Genomic DNA, 16,754 nt, shown 5'->3' with positions numbered 1-16,754 from the left:
GGATGAGGATGAGGATGAGGATGAGGATCAGGATGAGGATGAGGATGAGGATCAGGATCAGGATGAGGATGAGGATGAGGATGAGGATCAGGATCAGGATCAGGATCAGAATCAGAATCAGGATCAGGATCAGGATCAGAATCAGGATCAGGATCAGAATCAGAATCAGGATCAGGATCAGGATCAGGATCAGGATTCGGATACGGATTCGGATACGGATTCCAATTACTCACGCGTAACAGCCAATGAATACTTGGACCTCGCGATCGAAAATCTGGAGCCGTTTGCGGAAGAGCCGAAGTCTTGGGATACAAAGATCAGCTACTTGACATGGGCGCTTTTTGACGACTCCATCCCGCCAGACGGCGTCTCTTCAATTACCAAGGTATGAGATTTCCCCCAGTGCATCGCAACATATTACAAAGTACCTCTACTAACATTGCCGATTTCCGCTCATCGAACAGAGGTACTTTAATATTTACCTTCGGGCCCTCTGGCCCTCGGTTGATTTTAAAAGGGCGGAATGCGAGCTACAGCTGCGGGCCTTGTCTAAGGTGCTGGAGCAGCAGGACCGTGCCGACAAAGGCCCGGAGCAGCAGGACCGTGCCGACAAAGGCCCGGAGCAGCAGGACCGTGCCGACAAAGGCCGGGAGCAGCAGGACCGTGCCGACAAAGGCCGGGAGCAGCAGGACCGTGCCGACAAAGGCCGGGAGCAGCAGGACAGTGCCGACAAAGGCCGGGAGCAGCAGGACCGTGCCGACAAAGGCCAGGCCGGGAAGAGGAAAAGGGGAGAATATGAAGAGTGGGAGGATGGGAAGCGAAGAAAAAGGGGTTGAGCAGCGGCGAAGAGGGAAGAGAGTGGCCATTGTTGCTGGGACTGTGCATGCCTATGTAGGAGAGTAGTTACAGAGTCAGGTTGGAGCAGATAGCATGTGATGGATAGGAATGGCAAGGTTTACGGGTGAGACTTATGGTTATAGTCAGGCTAAGATACCACAACATGACAGAAAATAAATAAGTATTGGCATCATGGTGCAAACCGCCAGTCTCCCTTGTTGTAAGCGACAGCATCTCAATCCACTACAGGATTGCACATAACAACAGGCAGATACGACAGAATCCTAGCTCAAATTAGGAGCATGACATGGCTGTCTTGGAGTCGGTCGGCTGCGGGCTCAAAAGAGAGAAAGAAAAAAAAGAAAAAAAAGAAGAAAGAAGAAAGAAAAGCGTCACTTCGTGGCCTGGCAACTGGTTGGGATGATGACGCCATGCTTTTCTTTTCTTTTCTTTTCAAGAACCCCTACCCATGTAAACTCAACGAGACAGGGACCGACTTACATCTTTTGTGCTTGAGCAGACCCTCCGCTCAGGTCGCTAGTCAGCTATTTTGACCTAGACATTCCGATTCCGATTCCGTGACACATGGATTTGCAAGATTGAGTGCCTCCACTGCGATCCGATCCAATCTGGGGCCGAGATTTCATCTGATGAAAAAGAAAAATGAGGGAGGAAATCGACGACGTTGAACCCGGTTTAGATCCGCACGGCCGCGGAGGCGACAGGTGCGCGTGATGGCGTCTGCATGTGCGTGCGCGGTACCTACTGCATGGGGCATTTGTGACAGTCGTGTTGCATTGCCATCAACATTGATGTTGTAATAATGCGCCGAAGCGGGAGCTGTCCGACAGAGGCCGTCACCGGGCGCAACTCGATTGAAGACATGGTCAACTAACTGCACAAACGACCAACACGTCTGAGACGGGTGTCTGCTGGTGAAACATTTTTGCTGCAAACCGACGTGGACGCGTGGACGCGTGCACACGTGTCCCCTGCGGGCCGACAGCCGAGCGACTCGGCCGGTCGAACTGGGTTTTTGTTATGTCTTTGGGGGCGGGGGCTTGTGTGACCAGGGCGTTCAGGGCGTTCAGGGGTGCATGTTGACTGCGACCCCAAGGAGGATGATGATGATGAGCGAGCAACAAAATAGTTGAGGTGCGAGAAGGCGATTATGGGAGTGGAGAGGCTCGGACTCCGGAGATATCCATCTCCACCCCCGCACAAGAGGAAGCAGCAGCGCGCTGAAGCAGAGCAGCGCCGGAGCCGTTGGGTTGATGCTTAGAAGGGGCCGCTGTAAACTCTATAACGGTGCTAAAATGCTAAAAAAATGGGCGCTTCATATTGCTGGAATTTGCCGATGCTGCGCCGAATTACAAGAGCTGCGATTGGCCGGCCGGCGCTGGTGGCCGCTGGCAGCCACTACCTCTAGTCTCTTTAGTACCATACCTTAGTAGGTATACCGTATAGTACCAAGTTAGCCGTCGTACGTCGCAGCATCCCCGCAACCGTCACTCCAACACCCTCCGCCAGTCAACGTCGTTTGCAAAAATCTCTTCGTCCGTTCCGTAAACCCTCATCGCCACCGCCTCACATCAACCCCCCAGCCGTGAGCATGTCGTCGTCGCTCGTCACCTAGTCTCTCCCCTCCCATGGCCGCATCCATGCTTTGCCCTCCATCTCCCGCCGCCGTCGCACCCGATCCTCGCCGCCCAAGAAAAACGTCCCTCGCCTCCTCCACTCACCAGCCATGATGCAGTCACCTCCAGCCGCTGCCTCGATGCCCTCGCCCGTGTCGCAGCAGCCCATGGGCTCGCCCACCCTCAAGTCGCGCAAGAAGCGCTCTCCCTATGTGGCCATTGCTTGGTATGTGCGCCAAACAGCGGCGCAAACATTCTGCTTCGCAATTGACTCTTGCTAACCTGCACACGCGCGATAGTGTGTATGTGAATACTTGCATTGCTCGCCTGCACAAGACCACGCACGGCGCATCAAAAGTCGCATCGCTAACATAGTCGCCCAACAGAACATGCAAGCAAAGAAAGACAAAATGCAGCGGCGAACGGCCCTGCAAGAGGTGTCGCGACAGCGACATCATGTGTGTCTATGGTCGCGCGACACGCTTCCAGTCCACAGAGGAGACCTCGTACGTCACCACCAAAACTCACACAACACCTCCCCATCCCAACACGAACACAGTTACATTCTTCATTACAAATCTTTCTTCGTACCACTGCGAACGTTTCAATTTGACTCACAAAATCAACCAGCAAATCCAGCAAATCAAAACGAGACTCACAGTCCTCCAATGAAGCTCACAAGCCCCCCCGCGAACGAGACTCATTCCGCGTCAAGAAGCCGCCCTCCGCCGCGCCGCCGCCGCCGCACATACAAAACAGCGCCGAGTCGAGCGCCCAAACCCGCCACGGCAGCTCCGACTATTACCTCCGCCTCGCCGAGAAGCGCCTCGGCGACCTCAGCCCCGGCCCGGGCCGCTCGCTCTTTGGCAGCGGCCGCCAGCAGCAGCTCATGATTGGCTCCCACATTATGCAACAGCTCATCGACCACCGTAAGACAACCGCTGGCGCCGCCTTGGGTACCTTTGCGCCGCTCGACAAGGAGCTCTGGATACGTATTATAGATATTTATGAGGAGGAGGTGGCCTTGCAGTACCCCTTCCTCGACCTTGAGACCCTGCGGCACCGTATCCGCGCCTCAGCCCCGCCCAGCGAGACCAACCCCGTGCCCGACGACCAAGGCGGCATTGAGGACATCATGTCCCTGGTTCTCTCCGTCGCCTCTAGTATCGTCGACCCCGGAACCCTGCCTGTCGCCAATAGTTTTGTCGAGGGCTTGTTTAGCCGCGCCATGCTGCGAACACAGCTGGGCGCAGTCAACAAGACGGACTTGTCCATAATCATACTTGCCGTAAGTACCAGTGAACAAGTCTTGCACAACACAACTGACCCTTTTCCCCAGAGTATCTTCTTCTTCCTGAACGACAAGGAGATGTTGGCTTGGAGAGCCATTGGCAATGTGCTCCGCTCATTACACGAAATCATTGCCCAAAATACCGAAGATGCGCCCAACTCAACGACGCTGGACCAGCTCAAGGACGTGGGCGAAAAGTTTTACTGGTCTGTATACACTCTCGACCGACGCTGGGGATTTGGCACAGGTCTGCCGTTTTCCGTCCACGACTCGGACATTCATCGCCAACCACACTTTAAAGTCAGTTGACACCCGGCCGCCCACACCTCCTACTTCTAACCAAATCCCAGGACGACTCGCTCTCCTCCACCTATCTTCGACAGATGATAGAGTATAGCATCATCTCCGCCGACGTCCGTCGCTCCATCCTCCAACCCTCTTCGTCCCCCACCGCCACCGTTACCGCCCTTGCCGCCACGCGCAACCTGCTCGACTTTCAAGTCACCCAGTTTTCCAAAAACATACCCAGGCGGTTGCAGTTCCGCGGCTTACAGGACAAATTCGACCCCGCACGTGAGAAGCGCGGCGAGTACCGGCTACGGCTCGTGCTCTACCTGCGCTGCAACCAGATGCGCATCGTCATTCACCGCAAGTCGGCCATGTCGCTCGGCGGCAGCGGCGGCGGGCCCTTTGACACGTCCACCACAAATGTGCTCGCCGAGACGTCGCAGGATACGATTCGCGTGCTCATTGCGCTCGCTCGCGAGACGGACATCTACCACGCTCAGCAGCGCACCTTTAACCACTTTCTCGAGACGGCCCTTGCCTCTCTCTTACTGCTCCTCTGCTATGCCGAAGCCGAGTACCGCGTCGGCTACCTGCCCGACGTGCTCGCCGCCATGGAGCTCGTCCAGCACCTCTCGGTCCACTCACCCGTCACCCGCGCCCTCAAGCAGAAGCTGCACCGCGTCCAGCACATGATCAAATCCTTTCGCGTCTCCAACCACACCTCGGCCCAGCACTCGCCCCGCGCCAACTCGGCCGCCCCTGAGCATCACCACCCGTTTACCACCGACGTGGTCGGCACACCGCCCACAACACTACCCATGCCGCTCGCACCCGTCCTCAATGACCAGCAGACTGTATTTCCACCCGCCGCGGCGCTTGCTGAAATGGCCATGGGCGGTGGTGCGGACGCGGGGCCGTTTACGCCAGGCGTGCAGACCAACAACTTTCAAATCAGCCAGATGAATACGCCGCAGCCGTACGACGACGGCAGCTTCACTGGTGGAGGTGGTGTCCCGGGTAGTATGCACTCGCAGCAGTCGGCGAGTGACTCGACGTCCATGATGGACCTGGTTGCGTCGCATGATTTGAGTGATTTGCCTAATGACTTTTTCACCTCGCAGTTTACGGATCTGAGCGACATTCTCAAAGACTATGACAATTTTCGATTCTGACACATGTTGGGCCACGAATTATGGTTTGCCATGTGTCATGTGCTATTTATTGTGTATATTATTTGGACAATTTCGGAGGGCTTTTTTTTTCTTCGAAAAAATTTGGGTTGCAACGAGGAGCGCAGCTACCAATTTCTCATCATTATCCTTTACAATATACCCTGATGCAAACTCATACTCCTAGCATTGACTACTCGTGTGCATGTATTGTATTGAGCGACAGCACTTGTCGTGATGAAAAGTGCATTAAAGGTTGATCGTTCATAATCACGGGTGACTAGGGCGATGACTTATTCGCTGGGGGTAATTCGTGGCGCGCCCGATGCCGATTTGCTAGAGATATTGGGCCGGCTGCACAACTTTTTGGCGGGGCGTTTGATTGTGCACGAGTCAAGGGTATGCAGATGAATAGGTAGGTAAGATGCATTGATTGTGGCAGAAGGATGTACATGCACTCAACTGAGACAGTCTATCTTTCCTTGCTCTCGATAGGCTTCAACACAATACAGCATAAGACATCCTTTCAGCGGTGCTGCTTGTGCGATTGCACCATCGATGACGGCCTATACTCGGTCTCTTGGGCATATCAGACCACGATCATGCCACTGGCTCGGGCGCGAGATCTCGCCGTGTTCTGTTTGTCGGTAGGACAGACAGCAAGGTCCGATACCGACATACACCGCATCTTGACATGACTGACAACGATTCCCTGCTGATATAGGCTCATGCATGTAATCACAACCCTGAGGATCTTGGGCGTCCAATCGCACGGCCGTTATTGACCACCCTCCCCATTGAGAGCGCCAGAGCGCCTGAGCAAACCACACACATCTTGTCGCTGGCTGCCCCGCCATCGACTCATAGCCTCCGGCGCCGGCGCTTTTCACACGCAAAAATTAGGGTGCAGCCAAATTGCTGCCGTCTTTTGTCCTTGCGGGTTCTACAAAAAACCTGCCATTGCATACAACCCATCTACACGCTCTTGCGCAGCTTTGGAGACGAAATTCTTGCATCAATTCTCTCCAATATATACTCGTGTCTATTTATTCCTTTGCCTGCGCCTCTTATACCCTTTTGCACCATGGCTTCGGTACGTTCAGGCCAGCTTGCTGCCCTACCCCGCGACATTTTTTCCCCCAGCGACATGATGGCGGGGTGACTGACTTCGTTGCGCTCCGGATGCAGTTCTACATTGAAAACAAAAATGTCGGCAACAAGGCCGACTCGGAAGATTGGCGAAGTGCGTGCTTGACCCCAGATCCGGCCACCCAATGTAAACTCGCCGCATGCTAACGCAGCCCCTGCCCAGTTCGCGGCTACAACCCTCTGACGCCCCCCGATCTGCTGCAGCACGAGATTGCGCAGACGCCCGAGTCGAAGAAGACGGTGCTCGAGTCGCGCCACGAGGCCGTCGCCGTGGTCAACGGCACCGACGCCCAGAACCGGCTCCTCGTCGTCGTCGGGCCGTGCTCCATCCACGACCCGGCGGCGGCGCTCGCCTACTGCGACCTGCTGCTCGAGGCCAAGCGCAAGCACCAGGACGAGCTGCTCATCGTGATGCGGTCGTACCTCGAGAAGCCGCGCACGACGGTCGGCTGGAAGGGCCTGATCAACGACCCGGACATTGACGGCAGCTTCCAGATCAACAAGGGCCTGCGGCTGGCGCGCCAGCTCTTCGTGGACCTCACGCACCGCGGCATGCCGATTGCGAGCGAGATGCTCGACACCATCTCGCCGCAGTTCCTCGCGGACCTGCTGTCCGTCGGCGCCATTGGCGCCCGCACCACCGAGAGCCAGCTGCACCGCGAGCTCTCGAGCGGGCTCAGCTTCCCCGTCGGCTTCAAGAACGGCACCGACGGCTCGCTCGGCGTCGCCATTGACGCCATCGGCGCCGCCAAACACCCCCACCAGTTCCTCTCCGTCACAAAGCCCGGCGTCGTCGCCATTGTCGGCACCACCGGCAACGAGGACTGCTTCGCCATCCTCCGCGGCGGCACCCGCGGCACAAACTACGACGCCGCCAGCATCGCCGAGGCAAAGGCCGCGCTCGCCAGCAAGGGCGTCCGACAGCGCCTCATGGTCGACTGCAGCCACGGCAACTCGCTCAAGGACCACAGGAACCAGCCCAAGGTCGCCGCCGTCATCGCCGAGCAGATTGCCAAGGGCGAGAACGCCATCATGGGTGTCATGATTGAGAGCAACCACAACGAGGGTATGTCGCATTTTCTTGACGGGCAGACTGAGTGACCAGACTAACATTGCATAGGCAACCAAAAAGTGCCCGCCGAGGGCAAGGCTGGCCTCAAGTACGGTGTCAGCATCACTGATGCCTGCATCCACTGGGAGGACACTGTCAGCGTTCTGGATAACCTGGCTGATGCTGTGAAGCAGCGCCGCAAGATTATCAATGGCTCTGCTTAAGCTTGTTGATTTGTTTTAGTATATTCACGCATGTCATGATGGGTTTAGATTTTGGGAGATGCCGGCGCATGGACACGCCATGGGATGAGAAAAGTTTTCTTTGTTATATGTGCTTTGATCTGAGCAATACAATTTGGCGCTCAAATGAGCTGACGATGAAATTCCATATACCTGATAAACTATGTCTCTCTTGTCCGAATTAAATACAGTGCAGTCTCTTTTCTTTTGCTAACAAAATTGGCGTGTCGTAATGCGTTGGTGGCCCGCTGCTGAGGCAAAATTGGGCCAATGGAGCGTGGTCTCGTAGTCGGAGCTATCGCAGCAAACATGATCCAAAAGTGCATCTCGCTGCCCCCTTGACGCAACGTCTCCTTCCTTCTCTCTTCTCCATCAACCACTGCACACGACCATTGACCCAACCACCAACGCACCCACGCTCTTTCATCCATTTCTTCTTAGGGAGCGCATCGCGCGCATCCGACCGCCTCCCCAATCGCGTACCATTGCGAATTTGCAGCAACAACGCCAACCCCGACACCAGCGCCGCAAACCTCACTAGAGGCAGCCAATTCATTTTTTTCACACGGCGTCAGATTCGCCCACACACACATACACACACAGACATGGCCCGCGGCTACTCACCCCCCGAATCGCCGCTGTCCTCAGTGCGGTCATCGGACCACACCGACGACGACGGCCACGACTACGACGACGCCTCGTCGCGCCCGTCGAAGCGCCTCAAGGTCGACGGCGCGTCGCGGGCGTCGCGGGCGTCATCTGCCATGGTCCACGACGCCGACCACGAACAGGACGTGGTCCCCGAGCCGGACCCGCTCGAGGGCATGTCGGACCTGTCGTCGGACACGTCGGGCGACATCCCCAGCTCGCCCGCCAACACGCGGCTAGAGGAGGAGGACTTCCAGGAGCAGGTCAGCGTCTGCGACTGGGATGGTTGCGATGCTGGCGACCAGGGCAACATGGATCGGCTGGTCGAGCACATTCACAACTCGCACATTGAGAACCGCCAGAAAAAGTACACATGCGAGTGGAAGAGCTGCCCGCGCAAGGGCCTGACGCACGCCAGCGGCTACGCGCTCAAGGCGCACATGCGCAGCCATACGAGGGAGAAGCCATTTTACTGCTACCTACCAGGTACGTCTTGACACCGCCATGAATTTCTTCTTAATCACACCATCCTTTTCCACGGACAGCCGACTAACCTGCTGCAGAGTGTGATCGATCATTTACAAGGTCCGACGCCCTGGCGAAGCACATGCGCACCGTCCACGAGACCGAGGCTCTCCGCCCATCCGACCCCGTGCCCAAGTCGATGCAGGCCGGCCCGCCGGGCAAGGGGAGCAAGCTCAAGATCATCATCAAGACGCCCCAGTCCCACGGCGGCGAGGGCGAGGGCGACGAGGCGACGCCCGAAGAGGTCGGCCACGCCGAGTACTTTACGCCGCTGACGAGCGAGCTCTTCACGGCCGACGAGCTCGCCTTTTCCGTCGACAAGCTGTACCGCAAGTGCTTCTGGGAGGCCAAGTGGGCGGGCGAGGTCGGCGCGACGCTCACGCGCGAGTGCCGCGAGTGGGAGGCCGTCTACTACCGCGAGTGGCTCGAAAAGGAGACGCTGCTCGCGCAGGTCATCCAGAGCGAGGTCGACTGGCACGAGCGCCGGCAGGCCGTCTTGGCGGGCGCGGCGGACCTGCAGATTGCCAACGGCGCGGTGCCCGCGACGGCGACGGACGGTGTGAAGACGCCGGTGGCGCGGGAGAATGGCGTCGAGGAGGCGGCTGTGACTCTGCGGCCGGAAAAGGCCGCCGAGCCCAAGGGGGAGGCTGTCGCCGTGTAGGAATGGCGCCCCTGTTCAATTATAACGAATTCTTGGGACGGTCAAGACCTTGACGAGAAGTCTATGCGCTATTCTGGTTTCCTGAATTCGAACCGCCCGTGGGAGATCTGAGACAACCCCGAGACCACTGACCAAGGCAATGGATAGGTATATAATACAACAACGGAAAGAGGGATATGAAAGGTACGACGATTCAAGGGAGTTTTTTCTGGTTCATGGGATATTGCCATGGAATTTTGTTGTGTTTACTTGATCTTCAGTCATTCATGTGTACAAGACAGTGTTTGCAAAGCACAGGTACCTGATGACGCGATTGATTTTTTGTTTATGAGAAGAATAACTATACAATAGTTCTTTTTCGCCCGCGGGACATGCCACGTAATATTACCAGAGAGCCTTTGCAGTTTTTTTGTGCCGAACGGCAACTTTCTTTATCTCGCGTGCTGTCTTGATGGCTCCAGTGGGCAGCCCAGGTAGGTTTAGCGCGCGCCGACCTCGCAGCGGTGGGGCTTCCCATGGCGGTTCAATTTCTAATCGCCTGGCTGTCATTGCGCGGGGGCAAACCGCCACTAAAAAGAAGTTGATTTCGTTCCTTTCCTCTTCACATGCCCACCAAATCCTTTGCTTTTCTTACGACCTCTATACGCACAACTCTTGTTCTTCCCTGCTTGGTTGAGAGACGAATATATACCCAATCAACAAAGCGGTCTGGCCATCTACAACTGCTGCACACCGCACGGCGATCCCAAAACGCAGCCAAGAACCCTCTCGGCGTCGACGAGCCGAAACGCCGGTCACACGAATGCACCCATAAATCACCACCACCAGCAACACCAAAACACCAACGACGAGATAGCACACCATACAACCAGCACAACACACTTCCCCTCAAAGCCGCTTCATCAGCGCGCACCCCACCCCGACCATGAGCGCCATCCTCTCCACCGACGACCTCAACGACTTCATCGCGCCAGGCGTCGCCTGCATCAAGCCGATCGAGACGCTCCCCGCCGCCGCTCCTCCCTCCTCCTCCTCCTCCTCCCTCGAGACCGAAGTTATCCTCGACGGCGACGCCCGCTCCGCCTCCGCCGCGCCGCCACCACCACCCGCCGAAATCTCCCTCACCGACTGCCTCGCGTGCTCCGGGTGCGTCACCTCAGCCGAGGCCGTCCTCGTGAGCCTGCAGTCGCACGCCGAGGTGCTCGCCACGCTCGACGCCGCGCCGGCCCTGCGCGTCCTCCCGCCCGGCCCCGGCGGCGCGCGGTACACCGTCCAGGGCTTGGAGCATGACAACGCAAAGCTGCTCGTCGCCAGCGTCAGCCCGCAGACGCGCGCCAGCCTGGCCGCCGCCTGCGGGCCCGGCGTCTCCCCCGCCCGCGCCGGCCGCATGCTCGAGTCCCTGCTGCGCGGGCCCGCCGGGCTGCCCGGCGGCGGCCGCCACGGCTCCGGCTTCGCTTGGGTCGTGGACACGAACCCGGCCCGCGCCATGACGCACGTGCTGAGCGCCGACGAGGTGCTGCTCGCTGCCTCCTCCTCCACAACTGCTGCTGCGAAAAAACCGATCCTCGCCTCCTCGTGCCCCCGGCTGGGGTGTGCTACGCCGAAAAGACGCACCCCCACGTCCTCCCGCACCTGTCCCGCGTCAAGTCCCCGCAGGCGCTCGCCGGCACGCTCCTCAAGACGAGCCTCGGCCGCGCCCTCGGCATCCCCCCGCACCGCATCTGGCACCTCGCCGTCATGCCGTGCCTCGACAAGAAGCTCGAGGCGAGCCGCGCGGAGCTGACGGACGAAGCGTGGGCTGCTGCTGCTGCGCCGCACGCCGACGGCCGCCGCCGCCCCGTGCGCGACGTCGACTGCGTCATCACCAGCAAGGAGGTCCTCATGCTGGCGGAGAGCAGGGGCCTCGACTTTTTCCAGCTCGCGCGCGCGCCGGGCCCGCCCCCCGCCGCGCCGTTCCCCGATCCCACGCTCCACAAGTTCCTGTTCCAGCAGCCGTCGGCGCCCGCGCACCGCGCCGCCGGGTCCTCGGGCGGCCTGCTGTACCACATCCTGCAGGCGCGCGCCGCGCAGACCCCCGGCGCCGCGGTGCGCGTCATCCAGGGCCGCAACGCCGACGTGGTCGAGTACGTCGTGACCGTCGCGGGCAGCGGCGAAGCGGCGGTGCCCGTCTTCAAGGCCGCGCGGTACTACGGCTTCCGCAACATCCAGAACCTCGTGCGCCGGCTCAAGCCCGCGCGTCCGTCCCGGATGCCCGGCGGCAGGCCGTTTGGCAGCAGCAGCGCCCGGCGGCCCGGCGGCGGCGGCGGCGCGTCGTCGCTCGAGTACGGCTACGTCGAGGTCATGGCGTGCCCGGGCGGGTGCACCAACGGCGGCGGCCAGATCAAGGTCGATGATGCCGTGGTGCGGGAGCGTCGTGGCGGCGGGGGCGGCGTGTCGGATAAGCCCGGCCCGCAGGAGCAAAAGGCGTGGCTGGCAGAAGTAGACGAGGCCTACTTTTCGGGGGACGAGGGGGGCGAGGTGGACGGGCTGCCGCGTGGTGACGAGGTGCTCGGCATCTCGCACGCGTATATACATGATACCCTGGCGTACTGGTCCGACATGACGGGCATTGATTTACAGAAACTGGCATTCACGACGTACCGCGAGGTGATTAGTGATGTGGGCAAGGGGACTGAAGTCGAACGCGTGGTGCAGCTCGCTGGTAAAATTGGCGGCGGATGGTAATTACGGAGGGACGCCGGGATTAAACGATATACAGCATAGATAGCATAGACGTAGGCTTGTCACAGCATAATTCAAGCTTCTCGTGCGCCGCGACGCGCAAATCCAAACCCTCCCCTTCCTGTGCCATCTGGTCCGCGCGGTGCCCGCAGTGGTGCGCCCTCGTCCCGCGCTTGCCGCCCTGCCGCCGCCGTCTCGTCTCGCCGGGGAGAGCCCATGTCGGGTTTCGGCGCATAACTGGGATCATACAGCTTCCCGGTGCCCGGCTGCGGCGGCGGTGCGCGGCGCGAGTCAAGCGGGTTGCCGCGGGCATTATCCGCAGCACCTCCTCCTCCTGCTCGGCCGCCGCGGCCACGGCCTCGGCCCTGCTGCTGCTGCTGCTGCTGCTGCTGCTGCTGCTGCGCGGGGAGCGCTCGTGGGGGCGTCGTGGTGCCTGGCGAGGATCCGCGGGACGAGGGGCCGGACGCGCCAAAGATTTTGGCGCGGGCCTCGTCGTACTTGCGCTGCTTCTCCTCGCGCTCGCGCTTTTGCCTGGCGCGGACCTGCTCGGGGCTCAGCTGGACCTCCTTCTTGGCGTCGTCGTCGTCCACGGAAGACTCGCCACGCTTGGCGATGACGGGTTTTCGGCTGAGCACCTTGACCTGCGGCTTGAACGTGGCAGCGAGCGGCACGGTGTTGGTGGCCTCGACGTAGTGAAACGTCTGGTTGGATTCTCTACAGGGTGGTCAGCATTTCCAACGCTCTGGGATTGCGTGGGATTTTTTTCCCCCACGTACGCTGCTTCCCAGAGCCTGCGGTTTGATTTGGCGTGTTCTTCCAGGCGCTCGGCTTTGGTGAGAGCTGGTGCAGGCGTGGGATTCTCAGCCTCTTCCTGGGCAGCCTGGTCCGCCTGCGCCTCCCAGTCATCGTCCCAGGCGTCGGGAACGGCCGTCTTTTTGCCCATTGTGGTTCGCGAGCGCCGTTTCCGGACCTGAAACTTTCCTCTTGTGGGTGTATACAGGAGCGAGTGTTTCGGTATAGGCAACGCTTGGCTGGGGTTCCTCCCAGCAACCGGTGGGTGAGATGAAATTTGACAACGGTCTCTTGCACGCTTACGGCAGGAGACTCGACCACGGTCAACGCATGGATATCGGGGTTAAATATGGGCTGAAACTCGCTGAATCAAAGCGTCTAGTCATGTAAGTCGCTAGCTTGGGGCAGATAGGTATGCGTGAAGGCGGTGTTGGATGTCTGGTAGTTGCGTGTTTAATGGTGAGGTTTTGTGTGCACCAGCTCGGTTTTCGAGCCTTGGAAAGCGTCATGAGGGACAAGACTGGTGGGGCGCGGTTGCAGAACCACCAGTTGGCGCGCCACCTGCCCAACTCGCACTCCTCCGTCATATTCCAAGTAGATGCCAATAAAGGCGACGGGCAGGCAAATTTCGCTGCTTCTCCTTTCTTCCAACATATTCATCGCTCAACACGACACGAATGACCGACTCATCCCCGATGGTGCCAACTAAGGCCCATGGCAAACGCATTCGGGATGACAAGGCCCACCTCAAGAGCAGGCTGAGCGATGCTGCTTTCAACCCAAGTAAGTTGGCAGATGCTGCGGCAGCCTATATGTAGAATCTGAGACTGATAACTTGATGCAGCTCGCTACCCCGATCCCCTGGAAGCTCGTCCGTCACCAGATCCCAAGTCCAAGGTGCCAGAAGGCGTGACGGCCGAGATGACGCAGAGCTGGTTGGATGCGATCAGAAAGGCCAAGGCGCAGCGGGCTTCGTCATAGGGATCTGCACCGACGATGTTTTCTTCAGCGTGGTGTTTTCTTCAGCGTGGCCTCTCGAAAGTAGAGGGTTGGATTTTCCATTTTCGAAGCGGGGTTCAAGGGCACATATCACCAGTTTGTGTGCAACAGCAAAAGCAAACATCGTCAGAATCCCGGTTTCCATACTTCTACCATTACACAATATCATACGGCTTCATACATAGACATTTTCCGACTGGCCTCATGCAAGTATGCGGATACAGGCCCTGTGCAGCGATAAGGATACAGTCGTGGCTGCTCACACCAGAACGTCATTTCATAATGGTTGTAGTATGCTGTCCAGCACCGCAAGTATCGCCAAGTCAGTGCGAAGATAGCTTCGTACTATTCAAATAGAAAATAATATACCCCTAGTGGGCGTTGTATATGTTATGGCTACGTCCTTGGTGTCTACGATGCAAGCTGAGCTGGAGAAGGAACGCTATACAGACTCTTAGCCACCCCGGAGCAACGGCGTAGCTAGAAGGATGTAGCGAATGTCGTGTACCACCTGAGGTGTGCGATGTGCGGCTGAGGAATGGAAAATGTGTTGTTCAGCATACTCGATCAGCAGTGTAACAGCGAAAGCGAACGGTGTGGTTACTATTTCTTTTGTACATGGCAAACTAGGCTGGGTTTTAGGATTTTGCTCAACCGCGCAGATTTCAGAGCTAAACATAGGAGATTATTGAGTTTAGTACATTATACAGCCTCGCAGAGGCCGGGAAGTTGAATAGCGATGGGGACATCTCGGGCCGCCGTGTCAGCCACCCAGGTCGGCGGCGCTGAGTGGCGTGTAGACACAACAGTTATTATTCCGTCCAAAACCTGATAATAGCAGTCTTCACGGGTTTGCGGCGCAATGGCGTGCATGAGCTACAGCCGTGACCCGTCATCTGAGGATTGCCAAGGTCAGAGTAGGGGTAGTGCGTGGTTGATGTACTCCCTGGTCGCGGTGGCACCAGGGAGACAAAAGAAACCGCCGGTTAGCAATACTATTATGATCTTCCCTATTCTAGTATTACTATCTTCTCAGTATTATGATTTTTATCCTTCTAATGATATTTTTTACCCTTTTAGTCTTTCTTGGTTTTTTTTTCCTTTCTCCCTTTCTCCCTTATAACCGTTTTACTCTCGTCTCTACAGACTGGACTACCAGTTTTTTGTCCCCTCCATGGGTAGTCACTATTTCAGAGACCCGAAGTGGTCCGAGACTCGGTTATGATATATGACGAGATGTCGATATCGTAATCCGGGAGGCGATCGTAGAGCGTGTTCCGCGCTCTGACAGTCTCGCGCCGAGGTCGAGGCCACGCCTGAGCGTGCCAACGTGCGTGGTACACCGCCTCCGGGCTGAAGTGGCAAAGTGTGAGTTCATATACATGTGGCTGTTCTCATCTGCAAGAGTACGAGGGCAAGGGAGCAATCAAAATGCAGTAGCGCATCGAGGCAAAAGCCACCACGAAGGGGGCTGATCTGCGAAAGGTCGTTGATGACAAGGGTTGGGATTGGACTTGCGTATCAAGCTATTTCGGGGGATGGGGGGAAACATGTACGGACTACGCATTCGTAACTACGGATACGGTACATGGGATGAGCCGACTGGCTGAAACGCAAGAAAGGGGGGAAAGGTGATGGGATTGCAGGAATTGGGTAATTGGGAGAGGGACGAGGGAAGTGGGAACGTGCATGGCCTGGGTGTCATTTGGAGCTTTTGAGGAGAGAACGTGTGCTGCTTGCTTGCTTTGGTAGATATTAATGATAACTTGTATGTAATTTCGTCACATGTATGTATGCATACGGCGAGACTCTGATTTGCATGACTGGTGTGCCAGCGTGTGGGTAAAAGAGAGAGGTCAAGGACGTTAGCATGCACGATGTTTTATAAATCAATATTGGCTGTTGTAAGGATAACTTGCTACGTAGTCCAAAGGTGCTTCATCCGTGCGGAGATTCGACGATATAAGTGGAATTCGGAGCCGGTCTTGGTTTGGCGGCGAGGCCATTATTATTGCTCCAGTTGGGACCGGGGCTTGACGATGGGATTATGTCTGTGACTCGATAACCTGGATGAAGAGGATGACAGAAATGAGGGGTAGTAGCTCGGCACGTCCGGTTCCGATAGGGAGCTTGTTTCTCCGCGGCCATTGCTTTTGTGACGGTTATGTTGTTGAATGATGTGTTGATTCCATTGTTATACTTGTCGGTTGTCGAAGATGAGGAATTGGAAAGTCTAAGTTTTGGAGATGCACTAGGCGCTTGGGTCGTGGGTGGCAAACGGGGATGCATCGCCTCGCAGCACTGAGATGTAGAGTTGTTGGCATCTCGTTATTAATAATCAAAACGATGACTCGAACTCGGAGAGGCTCCTCCTTTTTCCCTTTTCTCTTTGGTTTATTAAGAGAATCTACAAAGTTTCGTTATTCCTACAGTATGAATAGAATACAATCTGACAGATGATACTCCATAAAAGAGGGTTACCAGTAAAAGGAGGAAAGGAAATAAAATTAAAATTAAAATTAAAAATCAGAAGAGAAGAAGAGAAGAAGCTGATTATTATTAGAAAGATTAAGACGTTAACAAGTACGATAATAGTAAGAATAACGAAGATGATAGTATTCCTAACCGGCGGTTTCTCTGTCTCCCGGTGATGCCTACCTAGCTTGGCAGTCTAGCACCGCCGTGTGCAGTACGCAAGCTTTAAGATAAGGTGAGGGGTAATATGAGGGGATACTGCAGGAGGC

The 16,754-nt window shown here is 57.0% G+C and overlaps 7 protein-coding genes across 7 annotated transcripts in view; 6 read left to right on the top strand and 1 right to left on the bottom strand.

Annotated features, from left to right (window-relative positions):
- CCM_06158 (uncharacterized protein) overlaps positions 1-836 on the top strand; it is a gene marked incomplete at both ends in the record, with an annotated part of 2,540 nt that extends 1,704 nt beyond the window's left edge. The window contains 2 exons of the mRNA XM_006671299.1: positions 8-385; positions 537-836. Of these exons, the coding sequence (XP_006671362.1) occupies positions 8-385; positions 537-836 (678 nt within the window). The remainder of the gene's footprint in view (positions 1-7; positions 386-536) is intronic.
- A 1,328-nt stretch (positions 837-2,164) lies between these two features.
- On the top strand, positions 2,165-5,225 carry CCM_06157 (fungal specific transcription factor domain-containing protein; the record flags this gene model as incomplete). The annotated part of the gene is made up of 7 exons (XM_006671298.1): positions 2,165-2,265; positions 2,305-2,320; positions 2,474-2,704; positions 2,774-2,980; positions 3,136-3,762; positions 3,814-4,065; positions 4,116-5,225. 7 exons carry the CDS (start codon positions 2,165-2,167, stop codon positions 5,223-5,225), a joined length of 2,544 nt encoding a protein of 847 aa, XP_006671361.1.
- Positions 5,226-6,306: 1,081 nt separating this feature from the next.
- CCM_06156 (phospho-2-dehydro-3-deoxyheptonate aldolase) lies at positions 6,307-7,646 on the top strand (the record flags this gene model as incomplete). The annotated part of the gene is made up of 4 exons (XM_006671297.1): positions 6,307-6,315; positions 6,411-6,465; positions 6,535-7,437; positions 7,492-7,646. The coding sequence occupies 4 exons, from the start codon at positions 6,307-6,309 to the stop codon at positions 7,644-7,646; spliced, it is 1,122 nt and encodes a 373-aa protein (XP_006671360.1).
- Positions 7,647-8,269: 623 nt separating this feature from the next.
- CCM_06155 (C2H2 finger domain protein (Gli3), putative) lies at positions 8,270-9,498 on the top strand (the record flags this gene model as incomplete). The annotated part of the gene is made up of 2 exons (XM_006671296.1): positions 8,270-8,798; positions 8,876-9,498. The coding sequence occupies 2 exons, from the start codon at positions 8,270-8,272 to the stop codon at positions 9,496-9,498; spliced, it is 1,152 nt and encodes a 383-aa protein (XP_006671359.1).
- A 925-nt stretch (positions 9,499-10,423) lies between these two features.
- On the top strand, positions 10,424-12,222 carry CCM_06154 (iron-sulfur cluster assembly associated protein Nar1, putative; the record flags this gene model as incomplete). The annotated part of the gene is made up of 2 exons (XM_006671295.1): positions 10,424-11,011; positions 11,107-12,222. 2 exons carry the CDS (start codon positions 10,424-10,426, stop codon positions 12,220-12,222), a joined length of 1,704 nt encoding a protein of 567 aa, XP_006671358.1.
- A 71-nt stretch (positions 12,223-12,293) lies between these two features.
- Positions 12,294-13,162, bottom strand: CCM_06153 (uncharacterized protein; the record flags this gene model as incomplete). Its single annotated transcript, XM_006671294.1, has 2 exons — positions 12,294-12,933; positions 12,996-13,162. 2 exons carry the CDS (start codon positions 13,160-13,162, stop codon positions 12,294-12,296), a joined length of 807 nt encoding a protein of 268 aa, XP_006671357.1.
- Positions 13,163-13,688: 526 nt separating this feature from the next.
- On the top strand, positions 13,689-13,992 carry CCM_06152 (uncharacterized protein; the record flags this gene model as incomplete). The annotated part of the gene is made up of 2 exons (XM_006671293.1): positions 13,689-13,794; positions 13,856-13,992. The coding sequence occupies 2 exons, from the start codon at positions 13,689-13,691 to the stop codon at positions 13,990-13,992; spliced, it is 243 nt and encodes an 80-aa protein (XP_006671356.1).
- Between the last annotated feature and the right edge of the window lie 2,762 nt (positions 13,993-16,754).

This window comes from Cordyceps militaris (assembly GCF_000225605.1).
Source record: "Cordyceps militaris CM01 unplaced genomic scaffold CCM_S00004, whole genome shotgun sequence".
Lineage (NCBI taxonomy): Eukaryota > Fungi > Ascomycota > Sordariomycetes > Hypocreales > Cordycipitaceae > Cordyceps > Cordyceps militaris.
Note: the sequence above shows the minus strand (reverse complement) of the source record. Positions and strands in the feature narration are given on the sequence as shown.